This window comes from Pteronotus mesoamericanus, unplaced genomic scaffold (assembly GCF_021234165.1).
Source record: "Pteronotus mesoamericanus isolate MK-2021 breed Mesoamerican mustached bat unplaced genomic scaffold, CSHL_Meso_final contig_20, whole genome shotgun sequence".
In the NCBI taxonomy this organism is placed as follows: Eukaryota; Metazoa; Chordata; class Mammalia; order Chiroptera; family Mormoopidae; genus Pteronotus; species Pteronotus mesoamericanus.
This window is the reverse complement of record NW_026555085.1, coordinates 22,966,386-22,986,728: the sequence shown is the minus strand read 5'-3', so window position 1 is coordinate 22,986,728 and position 20,343 is coordinate 22,966,386. Positions and strand designations below refer to the sequence as shown.

At 36.4% G+C, this 20,343-nt stretch overlaps 1 protein-coding gene across 1 annotated transcript in view; it reads right to left on the bottom strand.

Annotated features, from left to right (window-relative positions):
- HCRTR2 (hypocretin receptor 2) overlaps nucleotides 1–20,073 on the bottom strand; it is an 84,953-nt gene extending 64,880 nt beyond the window's left edge. The window contains exon 1 of the mRNA XM_054568831.1: nucleotides 19,848–20,073. Within this exon, the coding sequence (XP_054424806.1) occupies nucleotides 19,848–20,073 (226 nt within the window). The remainder of the gene's footprint in view (nucleotides 1–19,847) is intronic.
- Nucleotides 20,074–20,343: the final 270 nt, after the last annotated feature.

Below are 20,343 nucleotides of genomic sequence, written 5' to 3'. Positions count from 1 at the left end.
ACATTTTTAAAATTTAGGCATTTGGGGATATACAGGATTGTGTTTCTTTTTATCTTCTGTACTCTTTCTATGCCTGTTTTAGCTATTGCAATTCTCTCTGATTTTAATTTAAGCCATTTGTTCTGGTTTTATCTTGAGTCGATGCCTGCAACACCTTGATACAACGCTTCCTCATGATACCTTTACCTAAAAACGTTTCAAAAGTTTAAAGCCAGTGTTCATGTAATTTTGGTATGCTATTTCTTTTGTTTTATCATTCTGGAGTTGTGCGTACGTGTGTGTGTCTGTGTGTGTGTGAGGGAGATGTTTCCCTCCTGAGGTGTTTTATATTGTGATGTTTCTGTCTTTTAAAAAAGAAGTCAATATCCTATTGATTTTTCATTTTATCTTCATTTATACTTTTGGTTTTTATTTTGTCACTGGGTCCCTTCTTCATTTATTCTTTTTTTTCCCTGCCCCTTATTCTGAAAGTTAATGACTTTATAATTATCATTTTCTAGTGTTTTTGGTGAGAAATTTACCACAAAATATGACTGGAAGAAACAATGTGTCTCTGTCTGCATTACTGGATTTTAAATATTTTATATGAGTCATTCCATGTTTGTTTTCTAATCTCATTTTGTCTTCTGATATGATTTTATCTTCATTGAAAGCTACATTTTTTGTTTTATAGAAATTCAAGAGGTCAACATCTTTTTCACTGAGAAAGCACCAGATTTAAAAACAAAGAACTATCATTAATACCTCATTGTTTTGGTGCTCCAATAGTCACATTTCCAGCCCACTCAGTGACAAAGAAACATAATTAAATACCAAACTTATGGAAGCTGAACATTATGAAGCTGAATAGAATTTCCCAAAGTAAATCTTGTTTATTTCTGACTTTTTTCACCACATTTATTATAAAATTAGATTCTAATATTAGTGTTTTAAGTCCTATCATGTTGATAGTGAAGGAAAAATAATATAACTTGGGGTAAGTTAGCACCTTAGATATATATTTTTGATTTGAAATTTTAAAATAAGTATCTATATTTAATTATACATTAAATCATTTTCAAAATTCCACTAAGTTATTTGCATTTCCAGATGGCATACTTGTTATTTTTTAAAAGAAAATGCATTATAATATGAAATACATGTTTACAATGAAATATACTTCATTTACCATTGTTACTAAAGAATAAAGCATTATTCTCCTTTAAAGGGAAGTCACATAGTTACTTAACATAAATCAGGGGTGGGCAAAAGCAGGTTTACAGTTGTTCATATGGAAAAAGGCATGCAGATTATGATTATAATAATATAAGAATAAACTGTAAACCTATTTCTGCCTATCCCTGTATATTTTCCTGGTAGAATTTTAAATAAATAAACTTACAAATGACCAATGTTTCCAATAATATATTCATCCCAAAGCTACTGAAAATAAGCAAAACCTAAGCCTTTAAGCTAGCAATAGAGACTCCCATTCTAAGATTTGTAATAGTCTACTGTCCCTGATCCTAATTATAAGCTAATAATAAAAATGCAGGAGATACTGTTGTTGTAACTCATCTATCTGTGACCATGAAAAATAAAGGGAATTTAGACAAATGAGCAAAAACATTTTTAGGTCACTATTTTTAAACCTGTTATGGAAAAAAATAAAATGTTGCCAAGCGTTACCCATTTATGGTCCATTGCCAGGAGGTAACAAGTTGAGAGCTAGTCTTCAGGGGGCAACAGAAAAGGAAAAGCCATGCCCACGTCAGAAAGCACACGTTATTAGCATTCATCGATGGAACTAACTCTGTCTTACATTGATAAAATTTATCATGCTAACTCTAAATGACTTATTTCTAAGAAATATAAACAAAAGAAAATAATAATAAAACAACCAAACTATTATATTTGATGAGAAATTTGGAGATAATGCTACTTTGATCAAGTCCGACAGTTAAACAGGAGGATGGGATGGGGACAGTGAGAATTCCTCCATAAATCGTGGTTTGCCAGAAAGGTGAATGAACCCCAAGGTTTGCTGCTTGGAATGAAAGGGACAAAATTTTCTCTAAGCCACACTTTTTTTTCTCTCATCATTCTGAGGATATTAAAAGCTGGAGCAGCAAAGTTTAGCTTGCCTGTGCCCTCCTTTGATAGCATGTCTTGCTTCACCTTTTGTCACTCCTACCATTTACTTCTTTGATGCCCAGGAAGGACTCTAGTGTTAATGTTTTCTTCTCATTCATTAAACTAATATTATACATACAATCTTATATTTCAGTACACTATTCATATCCATTTAATAGTAAATGCTACTTTGTGTTTTTCTGTAATATATTGTATTTCTGTCCTTTCCAAGAGACTATTAATTCCTTGAAGAAAATGGTGTCTTTTTTTATCTTTGTTCTTGCTGTTGTCAAGGAGATTGCCTGGCAATAAATAAATGACCAATACTTGTTTCATTAACAAGTTAGTGAGTGAAATAATGAATGAATGAATGAGTGAAGGAATGAATGTTCTTTCATTATTCAGTTTTCATTTATACCCATTCAACAGCAGCAGACCAGCCACATCAGATCACTGCAGAACATTAGGATTTGGGCTATAGAGGCTGACATTTTCTCTCAAGAAAATGGCAGCCCATGACCTTCCTAATGAATTAGTCCCTATGACCTTGCCTCCTTCTCCAGAACCCTCAATAAATTTTCTCTACTTTTTAAACCTGAGCACAGACCATGTTTTCTTACACTCATACAATGCTAAAAATAGAACTTAAAGCATTTAATTAGAGTGTTGAATAGAAAAATGCTCATAAAACTATAACATATATCCCATTCCTGGGTTATATTCAGAGCATACAGATTAACATATAATAGAGATTACCCAAAAAAGAGGAAGATAATTAGATTTAGTAAAGAATCAGTTTAACATGCTTTATCAATCAACATTTATCTTAATCAATACTCTAAGTAAATAAAAAGTAATAACTTGGGATCCAATTGCAGGAAAGTTGAAGACAATGATTTTCTTAATAAAAGCCAAGGCAGATGCTAAATATTTTTCTTAAGAGGAAAACAGAAACTAAATTTGAGTTCCTTGAACTGAATTTAAAGGAGAATAAAATTATCTATAACTAATTCCACTGACTCCTTAAAATACATGTGAGTATACCTGGGTTTGTTTTTTTAAAATTCTTTAAATTTTTTTATTTTTAAATCATGTTTATTATATTACAGTTGTCTCAATTTTTCCCCCTTTGCCCTCCTCCACCCATCCCACCCTGCCCTCTTCTTCCACAGTCAGTTATACACTGTTGTCCATGTCCATGGGTCACTCATACATGTTCCTTGCTTAGTCCCTTCTCCTTCCCACCATTGTCCTCCTTCCTCATCTCCTCTTGTCACTTTCAGTCTGCTCTGTGTTCCCATGACCCAGGTTTTTATGTATATATGCAACATATATGAAAAAATTTAGACTTGCATATTCCAAAACTGAATCATTATAGTCTGTAATAAAAATGTCCCTTCTCGCCCCTTCTATAATCAAATATATCTCAAGTCTTATAAATCTTTCAAAATATTTTTATAACACCTACTCTTTGGAAGGAGGATATTTACAAACTTCAATATATTGAAGAAAAGGGTAGGTAGTCATCTTTCTGCAGCGGATTTAGATGGAGTCTTATGTTTCCTCCTTGTTTAAACACAGAGAGATAAGGCTATTTCAAAGAAAAACTGAATTTCTAAAACCTCATTGTGGACAAGCCCTTGGAGGAAAGCTTCTATTCTTTGTTTTAGTCCATATCCATCCAGGATTTCCATATATTCAATATTATTGCCAAAAAGCTTTTGATGGTCTTATAATTCTACATAATCCTACATCTATTCTGTGCCTAACGCTCCTCATATTTATAATTTAATAAGTCAGATCCACTAGAACTAAATCAAAGCCAGTCTTTCACCAAGCTTTTGTGTGGTGAAACACCTGTTATAGCAACACTCAGATTTCTTCTATGACATAAATGACTAACTACATTCATTGTGCATAGAAATATATATGTAGATTTTGTTGAAGGATTCAAGGAACACAGGAAAAGGAAGTAAGTTTCACTTCAATCCTGAAACATTGACTTCATATAGAAAATTGTAAATAAAAAATGCATAGAAACTCCTTTGCACTCCTGATTTTCTTTTTCTTTTTTTTCCTAGAATTTTTCTAAATCTTTGCATTACTAATTCTGTAGGCATTGAATTCTTCATGCGGTGAATTCGGTTTGTCATGACAGACTTGTGAAATGTCCTTTTTTGGTACAGTTGGATAACAAAAAAAATGTGTACTGACTACTACAAGAATAAATTGAGCCAAACTGATACCTCTGCTCAAAGTGTTATGTAACTATTATTTCAAAGTTATCACTGAAGTCTTGGGACTCCCCTACCTTTAACCCTCCCCCTTTTTCTCCTTTAACACTTGTTAGTATTTCTGCTGCATTTTCTTGTTTTCCTGCCTGATCATTTTTTCAGGTCTTTTAATCTCTTCTCCTCTGGTAGCTCTTACAGGCATATTTGAATCTGTGTCAAATGTAAAATCACCTCACCTTCAAGTTGGACTCCAAAAGCAGGTGTCCTTCTGTACTAGGAAATTGGCTTTTACCCTTTTTCTATGACAGGGATTCTCATACTTGGTGTACTGGGGCCTTATTTTAAGTGTCAGTTCTAGACTTACCACCCTCTAAAATCCAACTTAGTAAGTCAGGCATGAAACGCAAATAAAATTTTTACCATGTACCCTAATCTTTTTGTTTTTATTTCTTGATGTGTAGCTCAAAATGGTTCTTTTCCCAGTTTAAGGAAAAATATTTGTGATGATTTCATACAGGAGAAAGCCAAAAGTAAAATAATATGTAAAACAGAATTCTGTATTCACTATGCAGTTTCTTTTATATTTTTTCATATCAAAGGCCATAAAATGAATATGTAAAAAGATATGCACATAAAAGATGACTGGTTATAAATCACAGGTTTACTTCATCTGGCTTGACTTAATACTTAATATTCCTGACTTCATATTCAAATGCTCACTGTATGCCTCTCTGACCTATCTCAAAATGTATAGTTTTCTTGATTCTCTCTCCTTCCCTACAGGAAATGACTCCTCTCCCAGCATCCCATATCTCAATAAATGGCACCAACATCTATTTACTTGTCATGAAAATGTTAACTCCTTTCTTTTTCTCACACCCATATGCAATCAATCTATCAGCAAATCCTGTTGGTCCTACTATCAAAACATCTTAAATATCACCACTAGAATATAAGTTTCCCAAGGGAAGGAGCTTTGCCTGTTTTGTTTAGCTTTTCTGGGTACACAATAGCTATTTTTTTTAAACCACTGAATTTTAGTGTTGCAAAAAAGGTCTTGCAACTTGATTCACCTATTAACAAATTTACATTTCTTTGTATGCTTCTAATTATTCCAGAACACATTGTCTAAGTAATTCTTACATAAACTGTATAGATTGCTTGCATAGCCACAAAGAAAAGAATCTTTGAGTAGCAGCAAACTAAGTGGCATATGGGGAAGCAAATCTTACTTCCTACTGAACAGCCACACAAGCACACTCCTCTAGTAATTGTCACTCATCCTGCCCTGGCTAAATTCACGTTGACTCCTTTACTCACAACACTTGATTTTCTTTCCATTCTTCTCATCTATGTTAAAAAAAAAAAAAGACAAAACAATCAGTATTCTTTCTTTGGGCAAAAATGTCTATTAAGCAGAAGATTATTTTCTGTTCCCATCAATTCCCTACATTTGATGGTTGCCAGTATCTATCTCCAGAGTGTTTTGTATATTTGTTTAATTTTTTTCCTTTTCACTTCCATGCCTTTGTTTCACCCTTATAATCACTTTCTTGAGTCTCAACAGGCCCCTAACTGGCTTCCGAGTATCTAGTCTCTCATAACTTCCACTTCTTACCACTGCCTTAGACTAACCTTCCTTTGAAAGGTCTGGTATATCAGAGCTTATTTTAAAACAGCTCCAGGGATTTAAAATGTTCTACCATGATATAACATCACAGGTGTCTGTGTGGCAGACACCCACAAAATAAAGAAGGTCATAAAAGGAATACAAAGCATCAGACTTTTGTTACTTGGAATTACCCAGAAAAGCTCATTGAAGTCTACGTTTTACATGCAGAAATTCCCTGAATGACATTTGCAGCATTGTTATTTATATATCTGCAAACAATCATAAATTTACTCTGGTTACCTCATCAGCTTAGGTGTAATTTCTTTTCATCCTTGGGAACTTTTCAAATTATATTCATAAAGCGACAATACCTCAAATGCAATGCTGCCTCCTACATAAAGGAGTATTTCCTACACCAAGTCAGATCTCTTATGTTTCCATGTTCTAATGCTGAGCATATGCTTCTTCAATAACCCTCATAGTATAGTCTGCTGTTTACATGTCAGTCTCTCCCACAAAATTAGAAATTCCTTGTCAGTAAGGACCATGCCTCATTCACTTCTGTGTTTCCTCCACAGAATGTAATAAAACAGATTACACATTGCGGGTGTTCAATAAATATTTGTTGAATGAAGTAAGAAAAGGAAATAGCTCCAGATTAGATAAACCCTAGAAAACCCGTGTGTTGGTTCAGGTTGCTTTATATTTTGTGCACCTTTTGCTGCTACAGTTGGACTGAGCCTTTTGCTTCTCTGTGTCGCTTTTACCTCCATTCGGATGATAAAGATATATTTGCATTACATCAAACCAGCAATCTGTAGATACTGCCATAGTTGCTGACTGTGACTGAGCACTCAGAGAAGGCTTATGAGCTCCTGGTTACCAGCAGAGTAAATCTATGCCAGGCTTGACTTTTCCCGATGCTCCTTTCCCCCGCTCTGTGGCCAGGCACTTACTCTGAGTTACAGATCACTGTGCCCGTGGTGGTTAGTGGCTGAATCTCCATACCCTTTCAGTTGAGTTTACCAAAAAATGCACATGAAAATTTGTGTTTTCCTTAAATTACACACAGTCTATTTTTCAACTTGCTTTGCACAGTAGCATAGTGCATTGTCCCAGGAGGAATGGAAAGGGAGAACAGAGCATTGCATTTATTTAGTATTCAGAAATGGGGAAGCAAAGAGATAACGTGGACAGCTATTCAAAAAGCTAACACAAAAGCAGCTCTCTAATATTAAATGTCACTCACTACCTGGGAAAAAGAGTGAATAATAGCCCAATCACACCGGTTGTTGCGGGAGTAACTAAAACTTTGAAGAGTTATGTAATTAGAGCAATATAACAATTCTAAAAAGCCTAACATGCAAATTCTGTTGTAATTTACTTAATTCACAGTAATGAGAAATTCTTATAAAACTGGCTTAATTGGTCAAGGGTCTGCTAGCAAAGCTGGGCAAGATGACATTTTGGTTTTTAAAAATTTATAAGGTGGATATTTGAGGAAATCAAGGTCCAGAGTTAGTCAAAAGATTTTTGTTTTTGTTTTTGACTTATTCCTTATTAAATGAAGTGTCTAGAACCATTCAGCTATTGCTAACACTGTTCTTGTGCTCCATCTGAAGGTATGATTTTTTTTTCAGTTGTCTGCACTGGATAGTGTATTTATGACCAGAATTGGCATGTCACTGGCAATGGGCAGAATGAGAAAGGGTTCCTAATGCTGAGTCCCTGTGGGCATTTCCAAAACATCTGGACCTTGTTTGGACCTTTTTATTGTAGAAAGTGTGGAGTCTTGGTAACATTCCGTCTCAGCTCTCTTACTGCATGTGGGGCACAAATGGTCAAATGTTTCCTTTGACTTTTATAGAAACATAAAAGGAAACAACTAAGAACTACTTCAAATCAAAGAGCAAAGAGGGCTTAAATAAGAATTCTGTACATTACTTGTTCTCCTCCGTCACTGTAGATTATGTCATGTTATTTGGAAGGATCTTGGCATAACTGCCTTCGGGGCGGGGAGGGGGCGCAGGCGCGGGAAACCCTGCCACAGCGCAGTTTGTAAATCCCACTTGTTTTTCATAACAAGAGCCAAATAGTTTCTTGGTAATGTCAAGGGAATCTCAGTGCTTGGGAGAGATTTGCAAATGGTCTTCTGAAACATTACTTTAGTAATTATATAATATTCATTTTAAAGCTTGTGTTCCCTAAGATGTTGACCAAAATTTTCACAAACATAATTTGAACTACTGAGGTTTTATTTTAAAATTGTATATCGAAAAAATCTAAAGCCCGAAATGCCTATTTTTAATGTACTCATAACTAAAGAATTTCTCCTGGTGGACGTCTCCTGGTGGTAGCTAAAAATTGCTGCACACTTAGCACTGTTCTAGACACTGAGGATGCATCTGCAAAAAAGAAAAGTAAAGGACCTATCCTCATGGAACTTACATGATATTTAAGGGAGACACAGAAAAATTAACATATAAACCAAGAGTATAATTTCAATAGTAATAAGTTCTATGACAAAATAAAGAAAATAAAGTGCAGTGGTACATGAAGGGGCTGATAATTCAGACTGGGCCTTCACAGAGACCTTGTCGGGAGATGTGACACGGGGCCTGCACGTGAGCTGGCCATGAGAGGGTCTGAGGGTTTAGAAACTCTGAAGGTTCTATAGCAGGAATGTATTAAGTCTGTTCAGGAGAACAAACTAATGCCACAGTGACAATGAGATCAAGATATGCTCCTTTTTACAGGAATGTTAATTGAAGGACTTACACATCTTTAATGTATTTATCTTTTTCTTTTTTCTTCTGGAAAGCTAGTTCTTTTACTCAGAGGACAGTTGAAAATATCTCTTAACTTTGGGAAAGTCAAGGCCTTATACGTAGTTTTGTCATGTTTAAAGTTCAGAAGGTAGCTTCTTACTCTCACATGAAAAAACTCAGGTGGCCCTGACCAGTGTGGCTCAGTTAGTTGTATCATCCTGCGAAACAAAAGGTCTCGGGTTCGATCCCCAGTCAAGGCACATGCCTGGGTTGCGGGCTCCATCCCTGGTCAGGCCAGTCCCCACAATGTGTTTGTGCATGAGTGTGCAGACGCACATGTTTTTTTAATGAGTTTTTAAGTTCTTAAAATTTTACTCTCCCTTTTCCACTGAGATAGTTTGGCTTCCTTTCAGTGATTAGTTGCAAAGATCATTTTGTCTGGGAAAAATAAAACACATAAATCTATAAACTTGGGTTACTGACTTTCAAGAATTTATGAGTCACCATCACGAACTCTGATGATTTTAAAGAATGAAGTCTTTCTAGGCTTCCTATGTCTGAAATATAAATCAAGCCCAAGCATGTAAATGTCCCAATAATTACGATGTCCTTTTTTACACCAGCTAGTGAGGTGTGTTAATGCATATTTTAAAGCTTTTTAAAATTGAGGAATTTTTATATAAGTATTCTAATTGGAGAGATTAACTTTTAAGCTATTTTATCACAATGAAAAGTTGACCCAGTTTCATCCAATGACAAATGGTTTCATAAGCACTTAATCATACCTTCGTACATCTATCCAGAAAGAGTTGCACATTTTAAGGAAGACAAATTGGCTTCTGAATGGTATTTATAAGCAATATAGTTCTCTACCAAAGTAGATGACTCATCAAATTCATTTTGAACTAATGAAGTGAATTATTATAGACAGTGCCTTATTGACCCCATTTCTAGCAATGTAGTGATAACATCAAAGAACCACATGATTACAAACTATGTCCTTTATAAATTCGCTTTAGACTCACTCAGTAAGAGTAAAAACTCACTGAAAATCTAGAAAAGGATATTACAGTTTTTAATCACCACTGTATTCCAGTTGTGAACTAGGAGTAGCGAATAAAGGTTTTTAAAAAATATTTGTTTATTTATTTTCAGTTGTAAAACTCCCTATATACTTTTGTTTTAATTTTTAAAAATAAACTTATTGGGTGTAACATTTGTTAATAACGTAAATTTCAGGTGTAGAACTTTATAATACATCTTGATACTCCACTGTGTAAAGTTTTTCAAACTAACCACAGTTTAAAAAATTTTGAAATGTTACCAAGTCAACTTATAGAGAAATGTTTCCTGTAATTCCCTCAGAACTCACCTGAGGTCAATATGATATCTTTATTGATTATTTGAAAGATAACAATGCCATTTAAAATAAATTTTAAATGAGCAACTTTAGAAAATTCCAAGTAAGTTGGAATAAAAACGAGGATTTCATATGAAAATATAAAAAATTTCATCCTGTCTGCTGTGGGTCAGTGGATTGGGCATCACCCCCGCATACCAAAGATTCACATGTTCGATTCCTGGTTAAGGCACATGTCTACATTGAGGGTCAGTTCCCCACTTGGGGAACTAGGAGAGGCAACCAACAGATCAATATTTCTCTCACACATCAATGTTTCTCTCCCCTCTCTCTAAGAGTAAATAAAAACCTTAAAAAACAAAAGAAAATATAAAAAACATTTCATTAGATGTCAAACTGTTCATCTGTTTGGTCTCAGTGTGAGGTTAAAAATGCTCTAAAGGCCAAAATAATGGATAACTAGGAGTATAGTAACTTTCTGAAACCTTCCAAATAAGTTATAATAAAAATGATTTCAATGAAAACTATATAGAATATTGGAAAACATTAATAAAGTCATGACATGTAAGATTCTTACACACATTCTTCAGTAAAAATATAAAAATAATTTAAACAGAAATGTCTTCTCAAATTTAAGTATTCTGCAAAGCAAAAACAGCAACATTTTTTCCTATATTTTAGTCTTATTCCTTTTCCCTTCCATTATTTTTCTCTTCATTTTCTCACTTTCTTCTTTTCTCCTTTTATTTCTCATACAGCATGTAGAAAACCTCATTGAAGTAATTTAGAGAATTTTGATTGTCTTTTATTATCAATTTTTTTTTATTGAAGCCAGCTTGGTTTAATGATCCCCGACATTAGTGTAAAACCCTCAAAAGTCTTTCTCCTTTTGGATTTTCTTTCATTAACTCCCAAATGCCCTCATGAAAAATGCAGACCAATGGCAGCATCCTCCTTTAAAACTTGTAAGTCTCCCTTTAAACTACAGTGTCAAAGCAAGTCAGGATCTCTAGTACGGTACACAAAGCCTTCTGTAACCCAACCCTTACCTAATGCTCCAGCCTCATAGCTAGACTCTTCTCACCTTCAGTTACACTTCAGTTACCCACTTGCTTAACTTTCTCCTCATAGCCCATGCTATTTCACGCATCTTTGCTCATGTTGCTTCCTCTGCTTAGAACATCCTTACCCAATTTTCTTCACCTGTATAACTTGAATTTATGCGTTAAAATTCAGTGTATGTGCCGTCTCCTCCTGGATCTTCCTATAATCCCCCAATTGAAACGAGGTACTCTTTTTATATACTTTCACTATATCCTATAACCATCTGTCAGAGCACTTGCCACATTATATTGAAATCATCTATTAATATATTTGTCTCTCCAACTGGAGGGTAGGTTTCTTGGTTTTTATTATCTTTTACCCTAAGTGCTTAGCATAGAAATCAATTTAGCAAACTTTCCCAAAATTATAAGCTACTTTTATTGGCAGAGATCCAAAGTGTGAAGTGGTTATATCTATCAGCTTATCTTAGCCTTATGCCATTAAGTACATGATTCCTAAATTTCCTCATTCTGAGTCTATGTATGTTAAAAATACTTTGAACTATGCATGGCTTCTCTGACACAGACAGGGTTCCTTTACATTTTTCAGCCTCACTTGCAGTCAGGGTGATAGAATGTGTTTGGTTTGGGCCAAATAATTATGGGTACAATTGACATGTATAGTTTTTGGGCAAAGGTAGTTAAGAGCCAGTATATTTTTTTCAGGTCACACTTCTGCTACCGTGACAACTTAGGAGACTGTAGAGCAACTTATCCACAATTTAAAAAAAAACAACAACTTAAAACAACAAACATTATCTCACAGCTTCTAAAGGGTTAGGAATTTGTGAGAAATTTAGCCAGATTGTTCTGTCCCAGAGTCTGTTATTAAGTTTCAGTGGATGGTGCTGTTTCAGGCATCTCAAGATTTGCTTTCAAGATCATTCACATGGTTCTTAGAAGGCCATATTTCCTCTACGGCTGTTGGATGGATATTTCAATGTCTTACCATTTGGGTCACTCACAACAAGGCATCTTTCTTTCTTCAGAGCAAGAAATCCAAGAGGAAGAGAGAGAGTGGGAACTCAAAGCAGAAGCTGTAATCCTTTATAATGTAATCTTGAAAGTGACATAGACATACTACCACTTGTGCTGTATGTTTTTGGTCACAGCTCAATCCTGGCACAATGTGAAAAGGAAACTACACAAGCAAATGGAGACCAGAAAATGGAGCCATCTTGGAGGCTGGTCACCACAGTGGTCACTTGTTAAGGAGGTTAATAAAACATGGAGAACATCTGGACAGTGAGTTAGTGGGTAAGGCAAACTCCCCAACCCACATTAACTACTGAATAAGCAAGAAATAAATGTTTGTGACACTAAGCCAGTGAGAATTTAAGATTGATTTGCTAGTATGGCATAGCCTAGCTATTCAGACCAATAAAGCTCTCATAAAGCTATGTCTACAGAAAGAGGCTGTGATGATTGAAAGAACTTCAAGTATTTTAGGACTTGTGAGAGTAACTTCTTACTTTAAATTGAGACATTAGAATTCTTTCATTTTCTTTTTCTGCCAGGTTTGTGAGTTTAGTTAGTGTACATTTGAACACATACTGCTGTGAAAATCAGGTATCAAAGACAACACAGCTGAAGGCCAGACAAACATAGCTAGTATCTCTTCTCCTGGCCTCTTATAATACAGGAAACACTCTTCCCAAGATGACACACAACCACTTGATATTTCCATCCACTCAAACTTTTTTTAAGGTGATTCAAGTATTGAATTTTTTTTCATTAATTAAGACCTACGAGTTAAGGTTATTGTGAGGAATAATATATGTATTATTATTGATAGACAATATATGAGCCAATGTATGAATATTGAAACAATATATGTAACAATGTCTTCTGAAGAGTGAGATACTATACTATATAAATATTAAACATTGTTCATCTGTATTTGATGTTGAAAGGAAATTACTGGAAATGACTCAATGTTAATAATCCCAAAATACTTTTAAAGAATAAACTGCATATTTATTCTGAACAGTTTGTTTTTTGTTTATGAGAAAACATAACTTATTTTAAATATATATATAAAATACATGTACTTGGTCAAGAGATCATCTCTCTTTGAGAACAAAGTTAAAATGAACAAATTCAGTCCTATGAGTCATTTATTAAAATATTGGTCATATACGATGTGTATTTAATCTATTAGCATCTCAAAGTGTTCTACTGTTAGTATCTAAAAGTCATTTTACATATGGAGTGATAGGTAATATCTCTTTGGACCTCTGTAACACCTTAATGCTCTAGGAACAATATTGTGTGATATAAAGGTTGACCTATTCAGTCAAATCAAAAGAAACTTATGATTTTTAAAAAGTTAATACTAATTATGTCATAGGAAGAAAAAAATAAAATGCATGTATAGGATTGGAAACTTATAAAGACAGAAGGCAGGCTGACCTGGGTGCCTTTGTGGAGGGAGGGAGCAAAAAAAGAAAAAAGAAAAAACTCATAGACACAGACAACAGTGTGGTGGTTGCAGGCAGAGGAGGGTGGAGGAGGCAGAGGAAGGTTTCAGGGGATATGTAGTGATGAACAGAGACTAGACTTGAGGTAATAAACACACGATACAATGTACGGATGATGTGTTGTAGAATTGTGCACCTGAAACCTGTATGATTTTTGTTAACCAGTGTCGTCCTAATAAACTCAATTAAAAATAAATAAATAAATAAATAAATGGAAAAAAGGTCTTTAGATCATGTGAGATATTGAATATTAAACCCTCAGTCTTAAATTATGTCTAAACATGGGACCTTTAATAGCAAAGTAATCCTTGGCCACAATTATCTAACATGTATCCAGTGACTCATGCCCTGACCAGGCAAAAGCATTTTTGGCAGCACCTATATTACCTTGAAATCTTCCCTTGTGAAGTAACTTGAGCCTGACCTTGATCAGCTTATCAGATGAGCTCACGGCTAGAGTCTGTCAGAGAACTGACATGGCAACAAGCCAGAACAACTCTGTAAATTGTCCAGAGGGCACACCTAACTATCATTTTCACTTTTTCTTCTTCTGTGTTTCTTAATCAGAATTAGAAGCAAAGAAGAGAGACAGGATAAAGTAATGGGCCACAGAAACTGGTGACTTTGTATTTGAAACCTAGTACTGCTACTTACTGTACGACTAAACTTCGGAACAAGGTAAAATAGCTTTTTGATTTTCATTTTTCTTCTTTGTAAAACAAAGCTATTAATTTCCTCCTTAAAAGTTTACTATGAGACATCAATGAAATAGTCATATTCATGGTGGAGTGTGACACATAGTACTTAAAAAATATTCTTCATTTTCCTTTGTGGTGAGAAAAGAAACTTGAGATGAATACCCTCTGCTTCACCCCCCACATGACATTGACTGAACCTTACCAGTGAGCCATTAACTGATGGAGCCAACATCACTAATGGCGCAGGATGTCAGAATGCTGCAAGAAGAAAGATGGAAAGGTCTTCTTTCACCAGTGAAATAACACCAGTGGTGGATACTCCTGAAATGTGAGGAGCTGAGTGAGACTTCAGGGCCTTTGGAATGCTAATATAGCTGCAGTACCTGAGGATTTGCAAATACATTCTAAGCTATTAAATAATTAAAATCATATAAATATATAAAATGCATATGTATGTGCTAATAAAATGTAAAAAAGTTTAAAACTGGAATATTTCATTTGTATTTGAATGTCAGATTTGGCCTCTTTTGAAAATTGGTATTATTTTCATTATCACAATTTACTCATATTTTTTCAAGTATAGAAAGAATCCATTACACTCAAATTATCAGGAGCACATTATCTCATTAGTGTCTGTTCATGATAATTGTTGCTATTATTGTTAAGAGAGACACTTAAAAAATTATCACTGAGTTTTTGTTCATCTCAAAAGTATGATTTATTTTACCAAGTAAAACTAAATGGTTATGACTCTAGTAAAAATGTAGAAGCATCACTTTAATTCTTATTCAGATAAGCACATTTTGCATTCTGTAACAAAAACACATGTTTAAAGTTTATGGAGTATGTTCATATTACCTTCTACAGTCACTATTCATGACTTCTATGGAGTCCTGGCAGAGATGAGTAATATATGATCTCTATCCTCTTTCTGCTTCCTGTGTTGGAAAGGATATGTTTGCACACACCACAGAACTGAACTGGGCATTACAAGAACCATCAATGAGATGGTACTTAGGCTGAGTAGTGAGAACTTGTAACTCTGTCATTTCTAAAATCTGGGACATAAGATTAGCTCTTTAAGATGGAATCCTATTAAAATATTCTTCCTATCCTACCTACCTAACTTAGGTTAACTGTTATTGGGTAAACCCTTAATAGGCAGTGTGCTTTAACTGAGCTAAAGCAGCATATTATTGCCAGTGTGTGTCTGTGTGTACGGGGATGCCACTTAAAACATTAACAGTGGTAGACCAACAAACCAACAAATCAAAAACTATGCAAATGGGGTGCAGTGCAGGCACATTGAAACTATGTGTGTGAAAGTGAAAAAAATTATCATGATAGGAATGACTTTCACAGAGAGGTGGGAGAGCAATGCTAAGCAGTCAGTATAAAGGCACTAAGCACCTGTTAGGGGATGGGTGGGTGGAGCTGGTATGGAAAAGAAGAGTAACATATGCCAACTCCATTTTACTAATAGCTGTTAGCAAGACACTCAGCTGAGAAAAGGCAAGATCGATTTTACTAATAACTTGTAGTAAAACACTCAATTCAGAAAAAGGCTGGAGCAGAGGCTGTAAAGAACTATAGAACCACAGACATAGAGGCAGAAGGTGGCTACAAACCACACTGGGAAGAGATTTCAAGAGTCAGAATGAAGTCATAGAAATTGGCATTCAGTGTGTACTATGTGTCGAGAATAAATATACTATATATACACACATATATGGTATGTATACATGCATATATGCAGACATATGTGTGTGTATACTCCTCTCTCTATATATGTAGGATATTTATATATTTTTTACCAGATATAGTACCTTTCTACAAGACAGGTATTGTCAGCCTTAATTTTCAGTTGGAAAAAACAGATTTGGAGAGGTTAATAACTTGTTAATGGTCACACAAGAAGCAAAAAGCACAGCTAGATTCATGTCATAGGTTGACTATTCTCCTCATTTTTTTATATGGAAATGACACAACAGGAGAAATAGAAGCACTCCAGGTAAAAATTAAGATATCTTTAAATGCAGAAGTAAGAGGCAGAAATTGCTCACTTTCTCCAAATGTTTAATGTGTAAACTGACTAGAACTCATCTCTCCATCCAATTTCAACTCAAAAAAAACCCCAAAGAAATAGGAATTACATTAAATGTTTTCCTTTAAGTGCCCCCAAGAGCTTTCTCTCCCCAAACACATTAATTTTAAAAACATAATATTGCTCAAAATGTACTAATCAAATAATTGGATGTATCTACTTGGTACAAGATATACTTAGGAATAGCTTTTGTGGAGCACAATTTTAAAGATATGGGAAAAATACAGTTTCCAGAAAGAACCCTGTCCCACCTTCTCCTCTAGGACTTAAATTCTATAACTAAGCATTCTTGTGTCTTTTACTAGAATGCATTTACTAGTGAAATTCTGTGTAGAGTAATATTTGCCTTATTTTTAATGACTTTTGTCACAATTTTTTTTTCAGAAAACTGCTCTCTATCTCTGGAAGAAGGCACCTAATAGTGGAGAGGGCATATAATGAGAGAAAGGAGCTGTTGAGTAAAGAAAATGAGGTGGGGATGGTCAAGACTCTGCCATCCCATTATATGGCTTCACAAAAGGATATTGCGGGGGAAATGACTTCTAACTAGTACATTGCATTTATAAGTTCAAAAAAATTGAGATTTTCCATGTAGTCAGTTACATGCAAGTGCAAATGATGAATGGAACCAAAGGGTCAGAGATTACATATGCTGCCTACACTGTGGTATTTCACCTTCAAACTGAATGTCGCCTCTTTATCTTACAAAATAATGTGATGCCCTGTTATTCTCTGCGTAGAATCCTTTATACTAGAGGGAAGAAAGAAATCAATTCTCAATCTAATCCATTTTTCAAATTTGACAGTGACATCGAAGAGCAGGAAGCTGTCTGTGAGTAATGACACTGCTCATTTGTTTAAATGTCAAACTTAACTTCATCAACTTTCAGGGAATATGTCAGCAAAGAATGGGTTTCAGTTCAGCCAGAGACAATTTCAGTGTCATTCAATGCTGAGGAAAATAGCTGTCACTATCTTGAGAGCAGAGTGCTTTGAGTAAATATTTCTTTTTAGGCTCAATGCAATTGGCCATTTCAGCACTTGGTGCTATGGACAGTGCTCGCTTCCTCTACCTAATGAAACAAGTCCTATTACTGTAGAGGTGTTTCCATTTTGAGATTAAAACACTGCCCAGGCGAGCAAGCATGTCCCCCTAAACTACTCAATTAGGATATAATATTATGCCTCACAGGTCTATGCAAAGCCATAATGAAATAACAGCAAAGAGGAGCAAATTTTATCACAAAAATTAAGCCTGAAATAAAATTAGAGAAGGGAAAGAGTTACAATTTGTAGCTATTCCTGCAAAACATGTCAAAAGTTTACTGCAATGCAATAACATTTCTCTATGATTAGGTTTTTGTTGGAGAGAATGACAGAGCCATTAACCTCTTGTGGTAATTTATTAGCAGTGAACATAGGTACAGAAGAGAACAGGAAGTACATTTAATAGACTTGCAGACAATCAGGAATGAAGAATTCATTCTTTATATGTTTTCTAGCTATAGAGTAGAATATCAATGAAGCTTTCTGGATCTGAGGTCAGACAAAATGGAAATACATCTGAAACATGTTCCTTAATAAGTCTCTAAGCCTTGTTTCTTGTTCTGTCAAATGTGGGTTACTTTGAGGTTGGAGTGAGAGAGTGTATATGCAGGGGTCTGTCACACATTAGGTACTCAACAGATACTCAATTTGGATTATTGGCTCATCTTTAAGTGTTGGCATGATGCAGTGAAATGTTGCTATGCTGGTGGCCATGCATCTTAATAGTTGTAATCCTAAGGATGGATGACAAGAAGAAAGAAAACAAGAAAGGTAGTACATTAACAGATGTAGCCTTATAACAAAGGGCCCTAACCATGTGTATTCCCACTTTCATCCATCTTATTTACATCCCCAAAATATTACCTTATGTATACCTTTTAAAAGTCAACAAATAATAGTCAAAAATAATACATGAAGAGCGAAACTAAAGTTCTCAGAGGAGCTTTATTTCTCTTTTCAAATACTATTATACCAACTTTCTCCAGAACACGTCTCCATCACATACTGCCAACTGCTCTACCTGCCGAACTGGCAAGAGGCTACTTTCAGTGCCTCCTGACCAGACTGACATACTGGGGGAGAGAAGGTAAAAAAGAGGTTAGTGCAGAAAGCCTGATAAGTCCCTTATCATCCTCCATTGCAGCTACAAATTCTCTGCTTTGGGCTTCAAATCCTCTCTTCCCATTTCACCTTACTCCTCTCCTTCCCTTTTTAAAACTGAAAATCAAGAGCGTCTTCTCCTCGCTCTCCCTCACCCCCATGTCCTCCTCTTATTTTCAACAGAGATTCACTCCACACTGCCCTCTGCATATGAAAAGCCTCCCACTCTCCATTCATCAAGGTACACTGTTCCTTCCATTCACAATTCATACTAAGTCCTCCTGTCCCTTGCAAAGCTCTTTTTCTTTAAGTGGATTTCCTAACTGTCCTAATAGACTCAACCACCACAGCCACCGTATCTCCGTGGCACCTACTCCCCAACCCTCAGAAATTGTGTAGAGGTGGGTAGAGGGGAGGTTTACAGGCAAACCTAGACAGAGACAAATAGAGAGAGCCTAACGTTAAGCTTGGTCTCGTCATTGGGGGTGGGGGGGGGGAGGTACAGATATTTCCCAAGCGCAGCAACAAACATCCTCGGGGAGAAGAAAATGTTGGTCGAGTGGATGAATGAATGAATGATGAATGAATGGATGAATGACTGCGATCTCTTCGGCACTTTTCTCAGAGGCCCCTCCTTGCTTGCGCCCAGCATGGTTCCTGTGTAAATCAGCTTCAGCGTGTGAATGAACCTTCTTCCTGCTTTCCCTCTGTCTCCGCTCCCGACCCTTTTACTACCACCTCTAGACAGAGCCTAAACCTCCGCGCCAAAGGGCACTCTACCTCGTCCACACATCCTTTGTGACTTCAAAAGCCGAAGCAAGCTTGCTCTTTAGAGGCACAGCTTTGCATTCTGCCAGCTTTACCTCTCCCCAAACCTCCAAACCCCCAGGCACGTTACACAAAAGGATAACTAATTTCCCCACACTCCAAATCCACCTGGAGATCCCCGTCGCTCCCCCTTTGCTGGCACTTGTAACCCAGGTGCTCGCCTAGAAAGGCGGTTCCCCGCTTCTCTCGGCAGAAAAAAGGAATCACCACTCCTGGTCTCTCTGTCCTTGTTCCTAAAATCAGAAAACTTTTTTTTTTTTTTTTAAATAGAAAACCCCACCCCGAGAGCAGCGACCTCTTTGTTTGCGTCCAAGGGGGAGGGAGGGGTCTCAGAACCTTTGCAGCCTGGGGCGAAGGGGACGTGACAGCCCTCTGGAGGGCTGCTCGGGACCAGACTCACCCAGGACGTTCCCAATGAGAGCCACCACGAACACGATGATGTACCCGGCGATCAGGACCCACTCATAATCTTTCGGGTGTAGGTATTCCCTCCACAGGTACTGCAGGAATTCCTCGTCTTCATCATAGTCGGTGGAGCTCAAAAAGGGCTCTTGAGTTACATTCGGCTCCGAAGCAGATGACAAGTTGCAACAAGGGGGTGAGTCCTCCAAATTGGTGCCGGACATCACGGGCTCGAGTCCGGTTCGGCTCAGTGCTGCAAGCTGCTCTTCCCCTTCCCCATGAGCGCTGGTGAGTCGCGGTGGGAAAGGCTGGGCGGAGAGGCGAGAAGGGGCTCCGGAGCAGAAAATGACGTGAAAAGTTAATCGAGCCAATGCCTCCGGAGTCCTATGCCCGGCAACTTCTGAGGCGCATTCGCTGTCTTTGCAAATGATTTTGCACCCGGGGACCCGGCCCCGGAGGCTGCAGCAATGACACCGGGAGGAGGAGAAGCTACC